Source organism: Phacochoerus africanus, chromosome 2, assembly GCF_016906955.1.
Source record: "Phacochoerus africanus isolate WHEZ1 chromosome 2, ROS_Pafr_v1, whole genome shotgun sequence".
NCBI lineage: Eukaryota > Metazoa > Chordata > Mammalia > Artiodactyla > Suidae > Phacochoerus > Phacochoerus africanus.
Window position 1 is genome coordinate 122745982 of NC_062545.1, and position 14557 is coordinate 122760538.

Genomic DNA, 14557 nt, shown 5'->3' on the forward strand with positions numbered 1-14557 from the left:
AAATAAGAATGAAGTTATTTAAAAAAAATTAAAAAGACACAGTGAGGATTCCCGTTGTGGCGCAGCAGAAACGAATCTGACTAATAACCATGAAGTTGAGGGTTCAATTCCTGGGCGTGTTCAGTGGGTTAATGATCCAGGTCACAGACATGGCTCGGATCCTGCGTTGCTGTGGCTGTGGCACAGGCTGGCACCTGTAGCTCCAATTCAGCTCCTAGCCTGGGAACCTCCATGTGTCTCTGGTATGGCCCTTAAAACCAAAAAAAAAGCAAAACAAAAACAAAAAACAAAAAAAAAGATAAGTGAAAAGCTGGGAGGAAAGAAACTGTGGATTTGGAAAGGAAAGGGTAAAATCCAGGGACTTGTAGAAGAAATAACATTAGAATTTGATAGGACTGTGAATGCCAAAGTGGAAATAAGACAAAAATCAGAGAACTAACTTGAAGACTACAAGTCTGGGGAACTGGGAGGCAGTTGGCACCTTGAGTAACTATGGAGATTTTGGAAAGATGTGATTGTTTGGAATTGAGAGTTAGCGTTGCTCTGACCCTACCCTCTGCTCCATATCTAGGAGAGGAGAGCTTTATGGGGTTAGCATCCTATTGTCCAAGGCCACCCTCTGTCCTCAGGGCCATTCCCCATCCCTGTTAACTCTTGCAGCTGTATCATCTGGACTAAGGAAGGAGACAGATGTATAGAAATCCAATACTTGATCCTTGAACTTAGCAACTTCATCAAGAGGTATTAAAGTATGAGTTACAGGATTGTGAAGGGTGAACAGAGTTCCTGGATTCTTGACAAGTATGTGACTTGATAAAATCCACACTGGAAGAAAGTAACACAAAATTTGGAAGGATAGAAGAATGGAATTATGGTGTCAATGTGTCCTTTTAGGGGTAGGATTACTTCACTTGAACAAGGTCACTGTGACTCAAATGTATATTGTAATAATGTAATCCTTAAAGAGCTTCCATAAATCTAACCACTCATGAATGTCTAGATAAGATGAATTTGGAAAGATCTAAAAACTGGCTAAGACTGATACTGACATCCAAAAGAGAAAGTTGTTGAAATACTGGAAATTCCCATGGGATGATATGTGGGGGTTTTTTGTTTTGTTTTGTTTTTTCGTTTTTTGGTTTGTTTGGTTTTTTTTTTCTTTTTTTGTCTTTTTCTAGGGCCGCACCCACAGCATATGGAGGTTCCCAGGCTAGGGGTCCAATCGGAGCTGTAGTCGCCGGCCTAAGCTACAGCCACAGCAACACAGGATCCAAGCTGCCTATGTGACCTACACCACAGCTCACAGCAATACTGGATCCTTAACCCACTGAGCAAGGCCAGGGATCAAACCTGCAACTTCATGGTTCCACTGAGCCATGACGGGAACTCTGATATGTGTTAATAATTTGAAATAAAATAAATGTTAGGAGTTCCCATTGTGGCTCAGCCATAAGGAACCCGACTAGCATCCATAAGGACACGGGTTTGACCCCTGGTCTCGCTCAGTGGTTTAAAGGATCAGGCATTGCTGTGAGCTGTTGTGTAGGTCACAGACAAGGCTCAGACCCCAAGTTACTGTGGCTGTGGGGTAGGCCAGTAGCTGCAACTCTTCGACCCCTAGCCTGGGAACTTCCATATGCCATGAGTACGGCCCTAAAAAGACAAAAAAACATAAAAAATAAAAAATTATTTTTTGGCTACAGGAGGATTTTCTATCTATGCCACAGTGTTTCAAGTATTAAGATAGTGACATCCAAAATCAAGAGGCCAGGGAAGTAACAGGGATAGGGTCCAAGGGTCCTGCCAAGGAATGACATTGGTTTATGACTTTCCTCAGAGATTGATCAAAGGTTTATGGCAACCAGGAGTTAGATCCAGTTTTTGAAAGATTTCTCCCTTAGAAGTGTTGATGGATTCAACTAGGCGGATGGGCTTTGAGCACAAAAGGGAGGGACCAGTTAAAGGACATTGCCAAGAGAAGACTGGATGGGAAAGAAAATGTTGGCGAGAGAGGAGAGAAGAATGGGAAGTGTGAGGATCCAGAAAAGAAGGGGAGGGAAGGAAAGGGGAGGGAAGGGGAGGGAACCAAAGGAAGTCATTGATGAGATAAATAAACTAAAAAGAGGGATTGGTCAAGCCCTGCTTTTGATAATTCTGTTTCAAGTGGAGACAGGCTACTAAAACACCAGCAAGCAGGAGTTGAAAAGAGGGGGAAGAGCAACACTGGGGAAGAGATTTGGGAATTGAAGGCAAAAGCAAATTGAAAGCTGGATGTAGTGGAAGAGAGTAAATGGCTCATAAGGGAGCACATGGTGGTATGATGAGTGTTTTGAACTCAGCCCTCAGACCTGGGTTCCAGCCCCACTTCTGCCTCTGTTCCATCTTTCTGAACCTGTTCCTTTACATCTAAAGTGATCAGATTAGACTAGGTGACCTTGAACATTCCCTCCCTCTTCTGAAGCATAGACATTATGAAATCAGAGACTTACATAAATGGAGCCTTCCAGATTGGAACATGTATTTAGATTTTCTAAGTAGAAAATGCTTTGAAGGGAGGGAAAAAAGGTTCCACTCAACACTTGGCGAGCAGTATTTGTTCTGTAAAATAATTAGTGAGTGAGTTTTATTGAAATAGGTTCTCACATAATTATGAGAAAATTTTAAAAATAAAAGAATTTAGGAGACTCAATTTTCCCTCCCATAGATCATTAGAGTGATTAATGTAAACCATGGATGGGTGATTAATATATATGCAGGTGGAGAGAACTAGTATGAAATGAGAAGAGTACTGATCCAGGGTCAGGAGCCCTGAAGCATAGTCCCAACTTTGAAAATACACAATTTTCAAAAGAGTAATGCAGGAACCAGGCTACTTAGGTGGTCGAAAAGCTGAGAAGCCAGGGGACAGTAAGGCAAACTAGATATTAGCAATAGCAGGAAGCCCCTGCCACCCTGGGCTAGAGGGACAAAGGGGAGGAGGTGCAGTGACTGGGACCCAGAGGCTGTGGACACCTGATGGAAGCTGGGACTACACTGGGTCCATCTGGTGGGAGCTGGAGCCACAGAGGTGATGCAGCCACTGTCAGGAGCACTAGGAACTGAGGGATAGCGGATTGGAGAGACTACCCCTGCTCTCCCTCGCCCTGCCCTCCAATCTTCTGCCAGTGCTTCACACTGGCTGGACCCAGCTGGAAACTAGCTTAGAGGATGGCAATGCAGTCTGCAAGGGCCATCTCCTCCATGCAGAAGACAGAAAGGGCAAGGATAGAGCTAGATCTTCACACAATAGAGGACATTCTTCCTGTCATGTCTTGTTTTCATTCTTCCCAAGTCTGACACTCAAACTTCCTCCTACAGAATGTTTTCCAAACTTCCTTCATTGTTCTGGTTCCCCTCCTCTTGGAGTTCCCTGGTATATCTCCTTAAAGTGTGGTACCAGCTCACAAGACCCCTGATGTCCATAATACTAACTCAGATACAGAGGAGTATTCTTGCCCTTGTTGTAGCAAAGCAGCTGTTATCCCATTGCTGACTCATGTGGAGTTTATGGACAATCAAGACCCATATATTTTTTCCATGTGATTCCAAGTCTCCCTGACCTGTCCTAGCAGGGTAGCTATACATTTGATAAGCCCAAACAAATTCATCCTCTAAATCACTATAAAAAAAAAAAAGGAGTAGAATAGATCAGAGCCAAGGACAGAGCATGTGTCATTTCACTGGAGACCTCCCTCTAAGTTAACTTGGAACCATGAAGCAAGGCTAACTGGGTAGGGTTGTTCAACCAGTTCTAGGTTCACCTAACAGCAAGAGAATTGTGCAAGACTTCATCAAGTTCCTTACTTAAATCACAACATGGAGTATCTGTGGCAGTTAAGTTCCATTCACTTTTCACCTAAATCACAGAGGGTGCTTAACTCATATTTGCTGCCTTGAAGCTTAATAATATTATCTTTTTTTTTTTTTTTTTTTTGCTATTTCTTTGGGCCGCTCCCGCGGCATATGGAGGTTCCCAGGCTAGGGGTTGAATCGGAGCTGTAGCCACCAGCCTACGCCAGAGCCACAGCAACGCAGGATCCGAGCCGTGTCTGCAACCTACACCACAGCTCACGGCAACGCCGGATCGTTAACCCACTGAGCAAGGGCAGGGACCGAACCCGCAACCTCATGGTTCCTAGTCGGATTCGTTAACCACTGTGCCACGACGGGAACTCCTAATAATATTATCTTGATTTATACACCTATAACCCTGTTTAAAGAAAATTAAACATGGTCCTTTTAATGGAACATTGATAATGAACTCGTGTTGACTGCTGGTGATCACAGTTTTCTTCTTTAAACATCTATAAATCTGTGTGTTCCAGATTTTTGCCAAAGTGACAAAAAGACCATCAGTCTTTTATCCTTTATTCTCTTTTGTCTTTTTAGGGCCGCACCCATGGCATATGGAGGGTCCCAGGCTAGGAGTCTAATCAGAGCTATAGCAGCTGGCCTACACCACAGCTCACGGCAATGCCGGATCCTTAACCCAGTGAGTGAGGCCAGGGATCGAACCCTCAACCTCATGGTTCCTAGTCGGATTCATTCCCACTGCACCACTCCGGGAACTCCAGACTTTTATTCTTGAAATCCACTCTTTTCTTACTTTTGAAAACTGCCACAACATTGCCCCTATCCAATCTTGGGGTGATCTCCTACCTTCCTAAACCGTAAGGACTCTCATTGCTGTGTAATTAAGCCTTGTGGGTCTTGAGTCCTTCTTCTCCCTAGTAGGAATAAATTGACTCTTCCCAAGTCACAGAGCTGTGCAAGGATCCAGGAGGATGGGAAGACAAAGAGCATAGCTAAAACAGTCACTTAGGGTGCCCATATAGGTGGCACGTGGAACATTGTAAGCATAGTTTCAGTACAGCACAATCACATCCTGCAGCCCCCAAAGTGAATGCCACAGAGACCAAGACACCGCATGCAATCCACAGAGACTCTTGGCGGGGCTGAACCTGTGATCCTGGTCCTGCTGTTTAAAAGGCTTACAACCAACCTTGGAGGAAGCTGGGGCCAAAGCACAACAGAGACCAGGACCATAGAGTTTTCTTCTTTCTCCCTCTTTTCCTCCCACCACCTCCCCGCCCCCCCCAACCCCCACCCTGCCACCCCCATCTCAATGTCTCAATTTGCCTCTCCCTCTTTAGAGTCACTGTCTCTGCATTCACTGCTCAGGAAACCATCTGGTACGCAGCTCATGAGGGCAGAAGCTAAAAGCCTGGGAAAACAGCCTGATGGCCACACTGCCAGCCTCAGCCACCTCTGCCTACCACAAGCTGTCTGGACATGGATGGGCCTGTGTAAAGGACACACTGCCCACAAAGGAAATATAGAAGGATGTTTTCCATTCCTCTCCTCAACCTATGGGAATGCCCTCTGCGCTCATTCATTGCTGGGTAAATGCAAGAATGAACTCAACTAACCCACCCTCTACTGAGAGGGGTCATGTCCATTAAAATTCTTGATAACATTAACTTATCAGCATATACATAATAATTATTTGGTTAGGTAAAATTTTCTGTCTTGTTTCTTTCTCCCAAGAACAAAGGAGGCTGCTGAAGTTTCACAGATATTGATTAAAGATGTGCGCAAAGATTTGGACATGAGGATGTTCACTGATGTGTCTACCAGAAAAATGGAAACAACCTGTATGCCCAACAACAGAGGATTGTTTAGACACCTTATAGTACACCTATCCAATAGAATACTGTGCATCTACTAAAAATCATATTGTCAGAGAGTCGATGGAATAATGTTCACTACTGTTAACAGGAAAAAAGCAAGTTACACAAGCAGAATGCTGTTCACACAGAGAGGGAAATTTTTGAAAAGATATGTTAAATAGTTATCGCAACTGGTGGAATTATGAATGGATTTTTTTTTAAATTTTTAAATTTATTTTCTGCTTATAAGTGTTTTCCAATTTTTCTACAGTGATATGCCCTGCTTTTAAAACAAGGCACGGTGGGGTAGGGCAATATAACTTGTTTTTGCTAGCCAGGAAAAAAATATAGGAAAAGCCCCCCTCTTTCAAGACTGTCTTCCGGCATCTTGTTCTGCCAGACAGATATGAAGCAAACTCATACCCCACAGTCCAGTTTGTCTAGAGCCCCACAGAGGTCACCTTGGCTCTGGGAAGGAGCTTCCTGGTGCCAGCATACACCTTGAAACCAGTTATTTAAAATGAGGCTACCCTGGCTAAGATCTCGCTCCAAAGTACCAAAGGCTACATCGGCCCAGAGGAACAGCAGTTCCAGAACTCTGTGGGTTTTCAAAGCAGAGTAGCAGCCCTAGATTGTGAGAGGAACCTCCCTCCCTCCCTCCCTCCTCCCGGCTGCCTGCTGAAGGTTTGCAGACAGCTCCCTTTCCATCCCACAAGAGGAGACAGGCAGATGAGTCATAGCACTGGCTTGGATTAAAGGAGTATTATTGTGTTAGCAGAAATGGATCTATTTTATTATCTGTTTCTTGACACCTAACAAATAGATATGCTTTTCTCACCAGACAGGCAAGTTCTTTAAAATGCCACTGATTTTGTTAACTGAAGCTAAGAAATGACCAAGAAGAGTTAGAAATTTTTGTGTTTGAAGAGTAGCCAGGCTGAAAAGATGTAGTGGAAACACTGAGAAAAGCGGTTTATAACCCTCAGACTCTAGATTCAAGTCTGCAAAGTGATGCCATTCTTCTAAAAATACACAAAGGAACTATGGAAGTCCTTCCCCCTTCTCTAAGAGCTTTCTCTTTCTTTCTTTTAAAGAAATATAAAGAAATATATTAGGATTGCTTAGTAAAGGAGATTCACCATCTCACTATTTTCATGGGGCTGATGGTCAGGGGAATACTATTTTAAGGACTTCCTTCTCTTATACAGATTTTTTCCACACTGTGAGGGCAGATAAGGTGTGTTCCACTAATGTTCCTCATTAAACACACATGCGTGCCAGTAGTCATTTCCCTTTGTCTTGCTATCCCATGACAACAGATTTCATATCAGAGGAAATTGGAATGAAGACCTTATTTAGTTTGGATCTCTCTTCTCCATTGTTTAATTCCACATTCAGTTTTTCATTCTATGTCTGCCTCCTTTTGCAGCAATAGACTTTGACTGATTATAGAGACCAAAATATGAATAGGTGTTGTTTATTAAAGGCTCACCTCATAGACTTTTTCAGCCTCCACAGATCAGCACTTCTGCTCCCTCTGCCTCCGGAATTTTCTCGCCAGGCTGAAATGTAGTAGGTACTCAGTAATGATCTGGACATATCTGTGTTGTAGGTGTATGCTCCCAGTACTCTGTCTACCGTTCATCCAATTCCAGTACCAAGCTTCCCTATTTGCACTGAGATGCATAAATGGCTCAATGGTATTTCTGTCTTCAATCCAGACCACCTGTCTATTAAAACAAACAAATAAGCTAGAGTTCCCTTTGTGGTTCAGCTGTAACAAACCCAACTAGTATCCATAAGGACATGGGTTCGAATCCTGGCCTCACTCAGTGGGTTAAGTGTCCGGCATTGCCGTGAGCTGTGGTGTACTTCAAGGACGAGGCTCACATCTGGCATTGCTGTGGCTGTGGTATAGGCTGGCAGCTGCTGCTGTGATTCTACCCCTAGCCTGGGAACCTCCATATGCTGCAGGTATGGCCCTAAAGAGCAAAAACAAACAAACAAAAGCAAAAAAGCGTCCATCAAGTGCTAGGAACAGAGGTCGAAGGGGACAGAGAATGTTTCATATTTCCTGTTGTTGAATCTAGGCACGGCCTTTAGAGGAAGCTGGATGCCTTTTCAGTCCAGTATGCTCTGTTCTCTGACACTATCATCATTGTTTTTCCTTAAGACTGCAAAACTATGACGCCAAACTTTTTATAAGATTCCCAGCTATTTGTTTTTTGGGGGTCAACCTTTATCCAAATGTTGCTGTTACTTTTTTCTTTTTGCTTAAAAATGTGATTTTAAAATATTTTGTGGGAATTCCCGCCGTATTGCAGTGAGTTAAAAGGATCCAGCATTGCCACAGCTGTGGCATGGCTCCCAACTGTGGCTTGGATTCGACCCCTGGCCCAGTGCTGCCAAAAATAGATAGATAGATAGAGAGAGAGATAGATAGATAGATACATTGTGTGTGTTTCTAAATAGGATCTATTAAATCTATGAACTAATGTTCTTTCAAACATTAAACATCAACTGTGTGCTAGGCATTGGGTACTAATTTTCATACTCATTAATTCATTTACTCTCTTACAACTACCCTGTGAAGGAGATGCCAGCACCTGAGGAAACTGAGGGAGGTTAAGCCATTTGCCCAAGATCACAGTTCTAGTGGTGGGTTCTTTTCACCCTTTCATTGAAATCCATCCAATTTTTACCAGCTGAGGTCCAAGAATTTGGCCATCTAGAAAACATTTTCTGAGAAGACAGCGGAGAGCTGTATTTGCACTCTGTGAAGCCCATACCTTCACCAAAGGAGGCAGCCTCCAGGTAGCCAAGAGGCGAAGCACACTATACCCTAGTGATCAGGAGCAGGTTGGGATATCAGATAGTCGTGGTTTCAAGGCCAAGCTCACCCACTTTACTGGACCTGAGACACAGGAAAGTTATCTACTCTGAGATTCAGTTTCTGCATCTCAAAATAGAGATAACAATATAGGTTAAATTCTACGAAACTGCCAACATTCAACCATTTTTGACCTCCAAAAAACATTTTGAAATGGTTCGACCTAAATTCCTCACTGGGCCATCAGAGATTAAGGAGTGCAAAGAGAAAACACTAAATGGTGATTTTTCATAGGCTTTTCTCTTCCCAATTTCATTTTGCTCAGGTCAATAAAGCGAGTTTGTATTCCCTGCCCACAGTTTATATGGCGAAGAGCTGGCCTGAGGTTATATAAACGTTGGAGGAGCCGATAATTCAGGGTGAACAAAAGACTGCGTGGATAGTCGAGAACTAACAACAAAAGAACCCCTCAGGTCTTAATGCTCTGTGCAATTTCCCCCTGAATTATTAAATAAATATACAAATGCTTCTCTCGCTCTATTTTTTTTTTAAGAAAATGCAAGAAGGGGATATTGAGGAGTTTAGCACTTTGTGTTAAAGACAAAGCAAAGGTTTAAAAATCAATTCTTGCCCCTCAGGTCAGGGCTTGGAAGTGGCCAGGCTCCTTGACTGGCAGGAGGGCGGTCCCGCCTTGGACAGCGGCTCCCTATCTCAGAACCAGCTCCCGCGCGGCCTTCCCAAACTGCTGCTCCCGCGTCCATGTCCGCGCGGGGGAGAACCACCCGTGTCAGCATTACCTGCTGCTCGTTGTTTACTTCCTCGTGGGGTGCCAGGCCTTGCTCTCGGCCCCTTACATTCATTATTTTTATACTCCCCTTACAACATCTCGGACAAAAAGGAACTCTCATTTCTCCCATTTTCCAAGTGAGGAAACAGACACACGAAAAGTTAAGCCACTCTCCCAAGGACCAGGGCAGGAGACTCGAACTCGAGTTCCTGGACTCAGGACTCCCACTTGAACCTCTCCTTTTCCTACTTGAGTAGAGGCGCTTTTCAACCTAAGAAACCTCCAAACTTGGCCATCCACGAGTGAAAGGGGTCCGCCCCGCCGACTCGCACGACCCCGCCGCGCTCTGCCAGTCCCGGGGTGCAGACGCCCGACTCCGGGCGCGGGTGGAGGAGCGGCACCGCCCTCGGGTATTTAACCCCAGTCCGGAGCACCCGGGGCGCCGGACGCTCCCGCTCCTCCCAGCTCGCGCCTCCCCGCCCTCCTCCCCGCGCTCTCCCAGCGCGCCCCACCCTCAGCCCCGCGCTCTCCTCGCGCGCAGGCACCGGCCGGGGAGCGCGGGGAGCCGGGCGCGGGCGGCGCTCGTCTCTGCCGAGCCGCCCCCTGGCCGAGGCCGCCGCGCACTGCCTGGCCCGAGCGAGACGCGGCAGGCCGAGCAGGACGCCGGCCCGAGCGCCCCGCGGAGTGGCGGCTGTGGACTCCCAGCTGGCAGCCCACAGCATGGATTCGGATTCGGGCGAGCAGAGCGAGGGAGAGCCCGGGACCGCTGCAGGTATGAGTGGTCGCAGCTTCCCGCGGGGAGGGCTAGGGCAAAGAAGAGGGGAGCCAGGCGGGAAATCGCGAGTATCTCCCGGAGATACCAAGCGGGAGGCTGATAACCAGCAGCCCGATCCCTTCCAGGCCGGGACTGGGATGGCTCTGCTTTCGGGCTTTCTCTCCATTGCACTTGGGCGCGGGAGCGAGTAGGTGCGTTTTCGGGTGGCCCTCCGCCCTGAACGAGCCCGGCCGTGGGCTCGGGTCCGGGGCTGGGTGGGGGTGGGGCGGGGTTCGGGAAATCCGCCTCTTGTAGTTTGCTGCAGCGAGGGTTGCAACACGTCTGCTTTTTGAAATAACTTTCTGAGCGCTGGCCGGGCCCTCGAACCCCGGGCGCCAGGGACGCTGCGGAACAGGTGACCCGCTCCGAGGGCATGGCAGGAGACTCCGGGAAGGAAAGGCCCCTGCGGGTGGGCGGGTAGGAGTCAAATCACAGCTTGTGGTTGCGGTTCCCGAGGCTGCTAGAGGAGCTGGTGCAGAAGCGTTCGCCCATCTCTGCTCAGCATACGCGGAGGAGGTCCCCGCAGAGAGTCCGTGAACACAGACCCGGCGGCTCGTGGGGGCCGGGCTTCTCCTTTAAGGGGCGCCGCCAGCTTTTCACAATCGATAGTGTATCGAAGCGATGGGTGGATGCTTACTTAGGAAAAATGAATGTCCTCCCCCGCCTCTCCCTGATACTGAGCAACAGGAGGAAGCCACCCACAGCCTTGGGTCGATTTACCGCAGGCTCTGCCCACCTCCACCCTCTACACCTCCCGCTCACCGGTCCACCGGCAGGAGACCTGATCGCCCTCCCACGTGCGTGTGGCTCCCCCGGTGCCCGTGCGGCCCTGAAAACTAGCCCTGGCCCGCCGACCTGAGACCTGAGAGTTGGGACCCTCAAGGTCCTGGACTAGTCCCCACTCTGCCCAGCGTCAGACCGGCGTCCTGAGGGTTGGGACCGAGTAACAGGAGGCACCATCAGCCCAGGCGTGGGTGCAGGAAAGGCAGGCTCAGGAATCAGGCAGGACAGTGCCAGGAGCTGTGCCAGGAGCCATACATATATTATTTCCCTTCATCATCACAGCACCTAGCCAGGTGGTTATTATCTCCATTTTACAGAGGTTCAGAAAGCCTAAGTGGCTTACCAGCAAATTTCAGCCAGGGAGTAGGAGCAAAGGGCAGAGTTACTCCCTTTCTACTGCATCATACCCCTCAGCCTCTCTCAGCTGGGTGGAAAGGGATGAGGATGGCAGAAAAGAAAGGCGGCATCATCAAGATGCCTGTGTGTGAGGATTCCTGTGTGTGTGCAAGGGCCACCTGCTTTGTGTAGATATGTGTGGACATAATAAACATGAAGCCCTTTGCCAAGCTATATGTTTTTGTGACTATGAAGCACCAAGATTTTTTTTCCACAGGTGGCTTATGGATCTCTTCACATCATTTAAAAGTTGCAGTGGGTGTTTTGTGTGCATCTAAGTATATCTCCAGAGCTCAAAAGAAGAGGGGGGTGGTACATTGACACTGACACTTTACTCTCTCATAATCCCAGGAACTAACATGATCTCCCTGCCCCACTCTCACATCTCTTATGCCTGATGGAGAAGGAGAGGAGAAGGAGGCTTTGACAAAGAGGAGGGGAGGAGGAGAAGGGGAGTGGAGGGAGACACTCAGAAGAGTTGGTACTTGGGTGAAAGGGAAGGGAAGGAGTTCTTAAGGGCCAGGGTGCTTCTCCCCCAAACTTGCAAGCAAAGAGTATCCCAGGGTGTTCATGACCATTTGTGTCAAAAGACCTGGGCACAGCTAGGAGTGGATGTGACCACTGAGGTTGGATGGGTCTGATGAAGAATAGGGCAGCCAGCTCTGAGACTGGTCACCATTTGTTTGTGCCCTACTGTTTTCTATAGTCATTTCTTCTTCCTCTGTGTGCTTGAATCTTACAAGTTGAACATTTACTTGAGTGTCACAAGTTATTCTGCTACATGGCATTCAGTCTCACTCATTATTTTCAGTCTTAAAGTATTCTTGACAAAGCTTCAGAATTAGATGCTACTTCATCATCTTACTGTGGCTGCATCCTACCAAACAGAAACTCTTGTTGCACCTTCATTTACAGATTAAATTGTCCACATGGGTTGACCATTGTCCCATTGTATCTGTGCAAACTGGATGGATTTGTAACTGAGGACCGCAGAGAAAGTGGGACTTCTGGGAGTATCCATGTGTGTGTCTGTACCTACCTCACAGGGATTTGAAATGAAGGGCTGCTTCCCTCTCAGTGCCCTCCCCTTACCTGAACTTGTGGAAAAGCCCTGTCATAAAACAGACCTTATTTAATTAAGGTCCAGAGCCTGGACTCTGGAATCAGAAAGACCTGGGTCTCGATCTCTATCTGATGGCTAAATAACTTAAACTCTGTAAACCTCAGCTTCCTCCCCTAAAATAAAAATGGAGATAACACCACCACAAGGTAGGGGTGGGGGTGGTGTAAAGATTAAATAACTCATAAAAAGTGTTCAGTGTTTCTCCTGGTAATCATTCGATAAATGATAGCTGCTATTTTTATTATCACCTGAGTGGATTATTTGCTGTAAGAATACTCCTAAATAATGTTCCCCAGGGCTTTGTAAAACATCAGTCACTAGGCACATGTAAAACAATTAGTTTTATTGTCATTACTATCACATTAATTTAACTGCCTAAGGAGATTTATTTTGAATTTTCTCCTTTTCACTCCCTCTTTCTCTCTCTGGGGGCCAGGGTGGGGGGGTGGGGGTGGGGAATACGCGCGTGCATGCGTGCACAAATGTGTTTGCCTGTTTCATTTTTTAAAGTTACCTCTTCTCATCCCCATCATCTTTGACCTCAAGGCATAAAGATGGGAACATTCGAAACTAAGGCTTTCACCATCCTTTTCTTCCAGCTCTAGGCAAAGTTGCCCAAAGTAGAAGATCCCTTACCCAGCCGGCCTACTAACCTGGAGATTAGCCACTTTCAAGCCACTCCAATAGAAGAAGAGAGGTTAATCCCCTCCCACATACTGGTGCACCTTTTCCCTTCAAGGTAACAAAGGGGAGGCACTCACTGTTCTCCCCTCCATTTTTGCCCATCTGGTAGCCTTCCCAGTCAGAAATTGACAGAGGAATGAGGAAATCTCTGAGCACCGCATACTCTTTACTGTAGCCTTTTCGGGAGACTTTTCCAAAGATCTCCCCAGTATCTGCTGTGCAGCTTTCTCATCGAGCAATACCCTGCATAGGAAGGTAAAGGAGGAAGGATGAGATTTGTCTTAATCTGCATTCTCTGTTTTTCGTGAAGCACAGGATGGTGCTGCTATATCATCCTGCTGCCTGCAGTTCTCCTCTGCCTTTCTGTTGTTTTATGGTTCTTTCTATGTTTAGAAAAAAGGAGAGAGGATTTATAAAACACTGGATTCTTTCCAGAGACCCAACTTGGCAGTCTCTCCTTTGACAAACCCACCATCCATCTCTCAGGAATCCCAGAGCTTAGTATATTAACTCGGCAATAATTGAATCTTTCCTAAGAAGCAACAAGCAACTCAACATTAGCGGTAACAGCTTTTCCCCTTTCTGTCTTATGAGACTGAGATAATACATCCAGCTGAAGGCAGACAAGATCCTTCCATTGGAGGGAAATGGTCTGGAGCAGTCAAGCTGATGGGGTGTCCCCGAGGCTGCATAGGTGCTACAGAAAAGCATTTCCATGTGATGGAGTCAGGAAATGGGAGGGGAACTTCAAGATAATAAAAGAGTGGGAAAACAGCAGGCCCGTGACTTTGCCCTTCCTGTCCTTTCCATCTCCTAGGTGCTAAGCTTGGTCCATGTGGACAAAGTGGCAAGGAGTGGGAAGGATTCAGTTGGTGGCCAAGAGGAGAAAAGGCATTACAGAAGTCAGACACCACTTGAGCAAAGGCATAAATAAACAGGGAGGCGACTGGAGTGGAGAGCACAACTAGGGAGTACTGGGTAATAAAGTTAGATGATGTGGGGAGGGCCGCTTAGTAGAGGAGGTCTTAATAACTTGGTTCTGATGGTGCCAAGGGAGCCCCCATTGAGCTGATAGTAGAGTGGAGACGTGATCCACTGAGAGGTGGGTTTTCAGAAGCCACATCCATCCAGCAGGACAGATGTAAAGTGCAGGGATGGCCTGGGCTTGGAGCCTCAGCTACCAGGGTGAGGCCACAATATCCAAGGGGGTGGTAGCACTAAGTGAGGCAGAAGAGGAAGGATGCAAGTGCCATTCCGGAGAAACAAACAACAGAAGCTGGTGACAGATTGTACAAAAGCAGTAAAAGGAGAGGGAGAGTGGAAGGAGACTGGTGTGTTGAGTTGGGCTGAGTCAGGGAAATGCAGGAGATAGGTTTTCCCACCCCACCAGTGCTTCCTCTCATTCCATCAGAAACTTAGTGATCACATAAGT

General features: G+C 46.8%; 1 protein-coding gene across 1 annotated transcript in view; it reads left to right on the forward strand.

Annotated features, from left to right (window-relative positions):
- Nucleotides 1–9887: 9887 nt before the first annotated feature.
- TNFAIP8L3 (TNF alpha induced protein 8 like 3) overlaps nt 9888–14557 on the forward strand; it is a 49508-nt gene continuing 44838 nt past the window's right edge. The window contains exon 1 of the mRNA XM_047766353.1: nt 9888–10097. Within this exon, the coding sequence (XP_047622309.1) occupies nt 10046–10097 (52 nt within the window). The 5' untranslated portion in view covers nt 9888–10045. The remainder of the gene's footprint in view (nt 10098–14557) is intronic.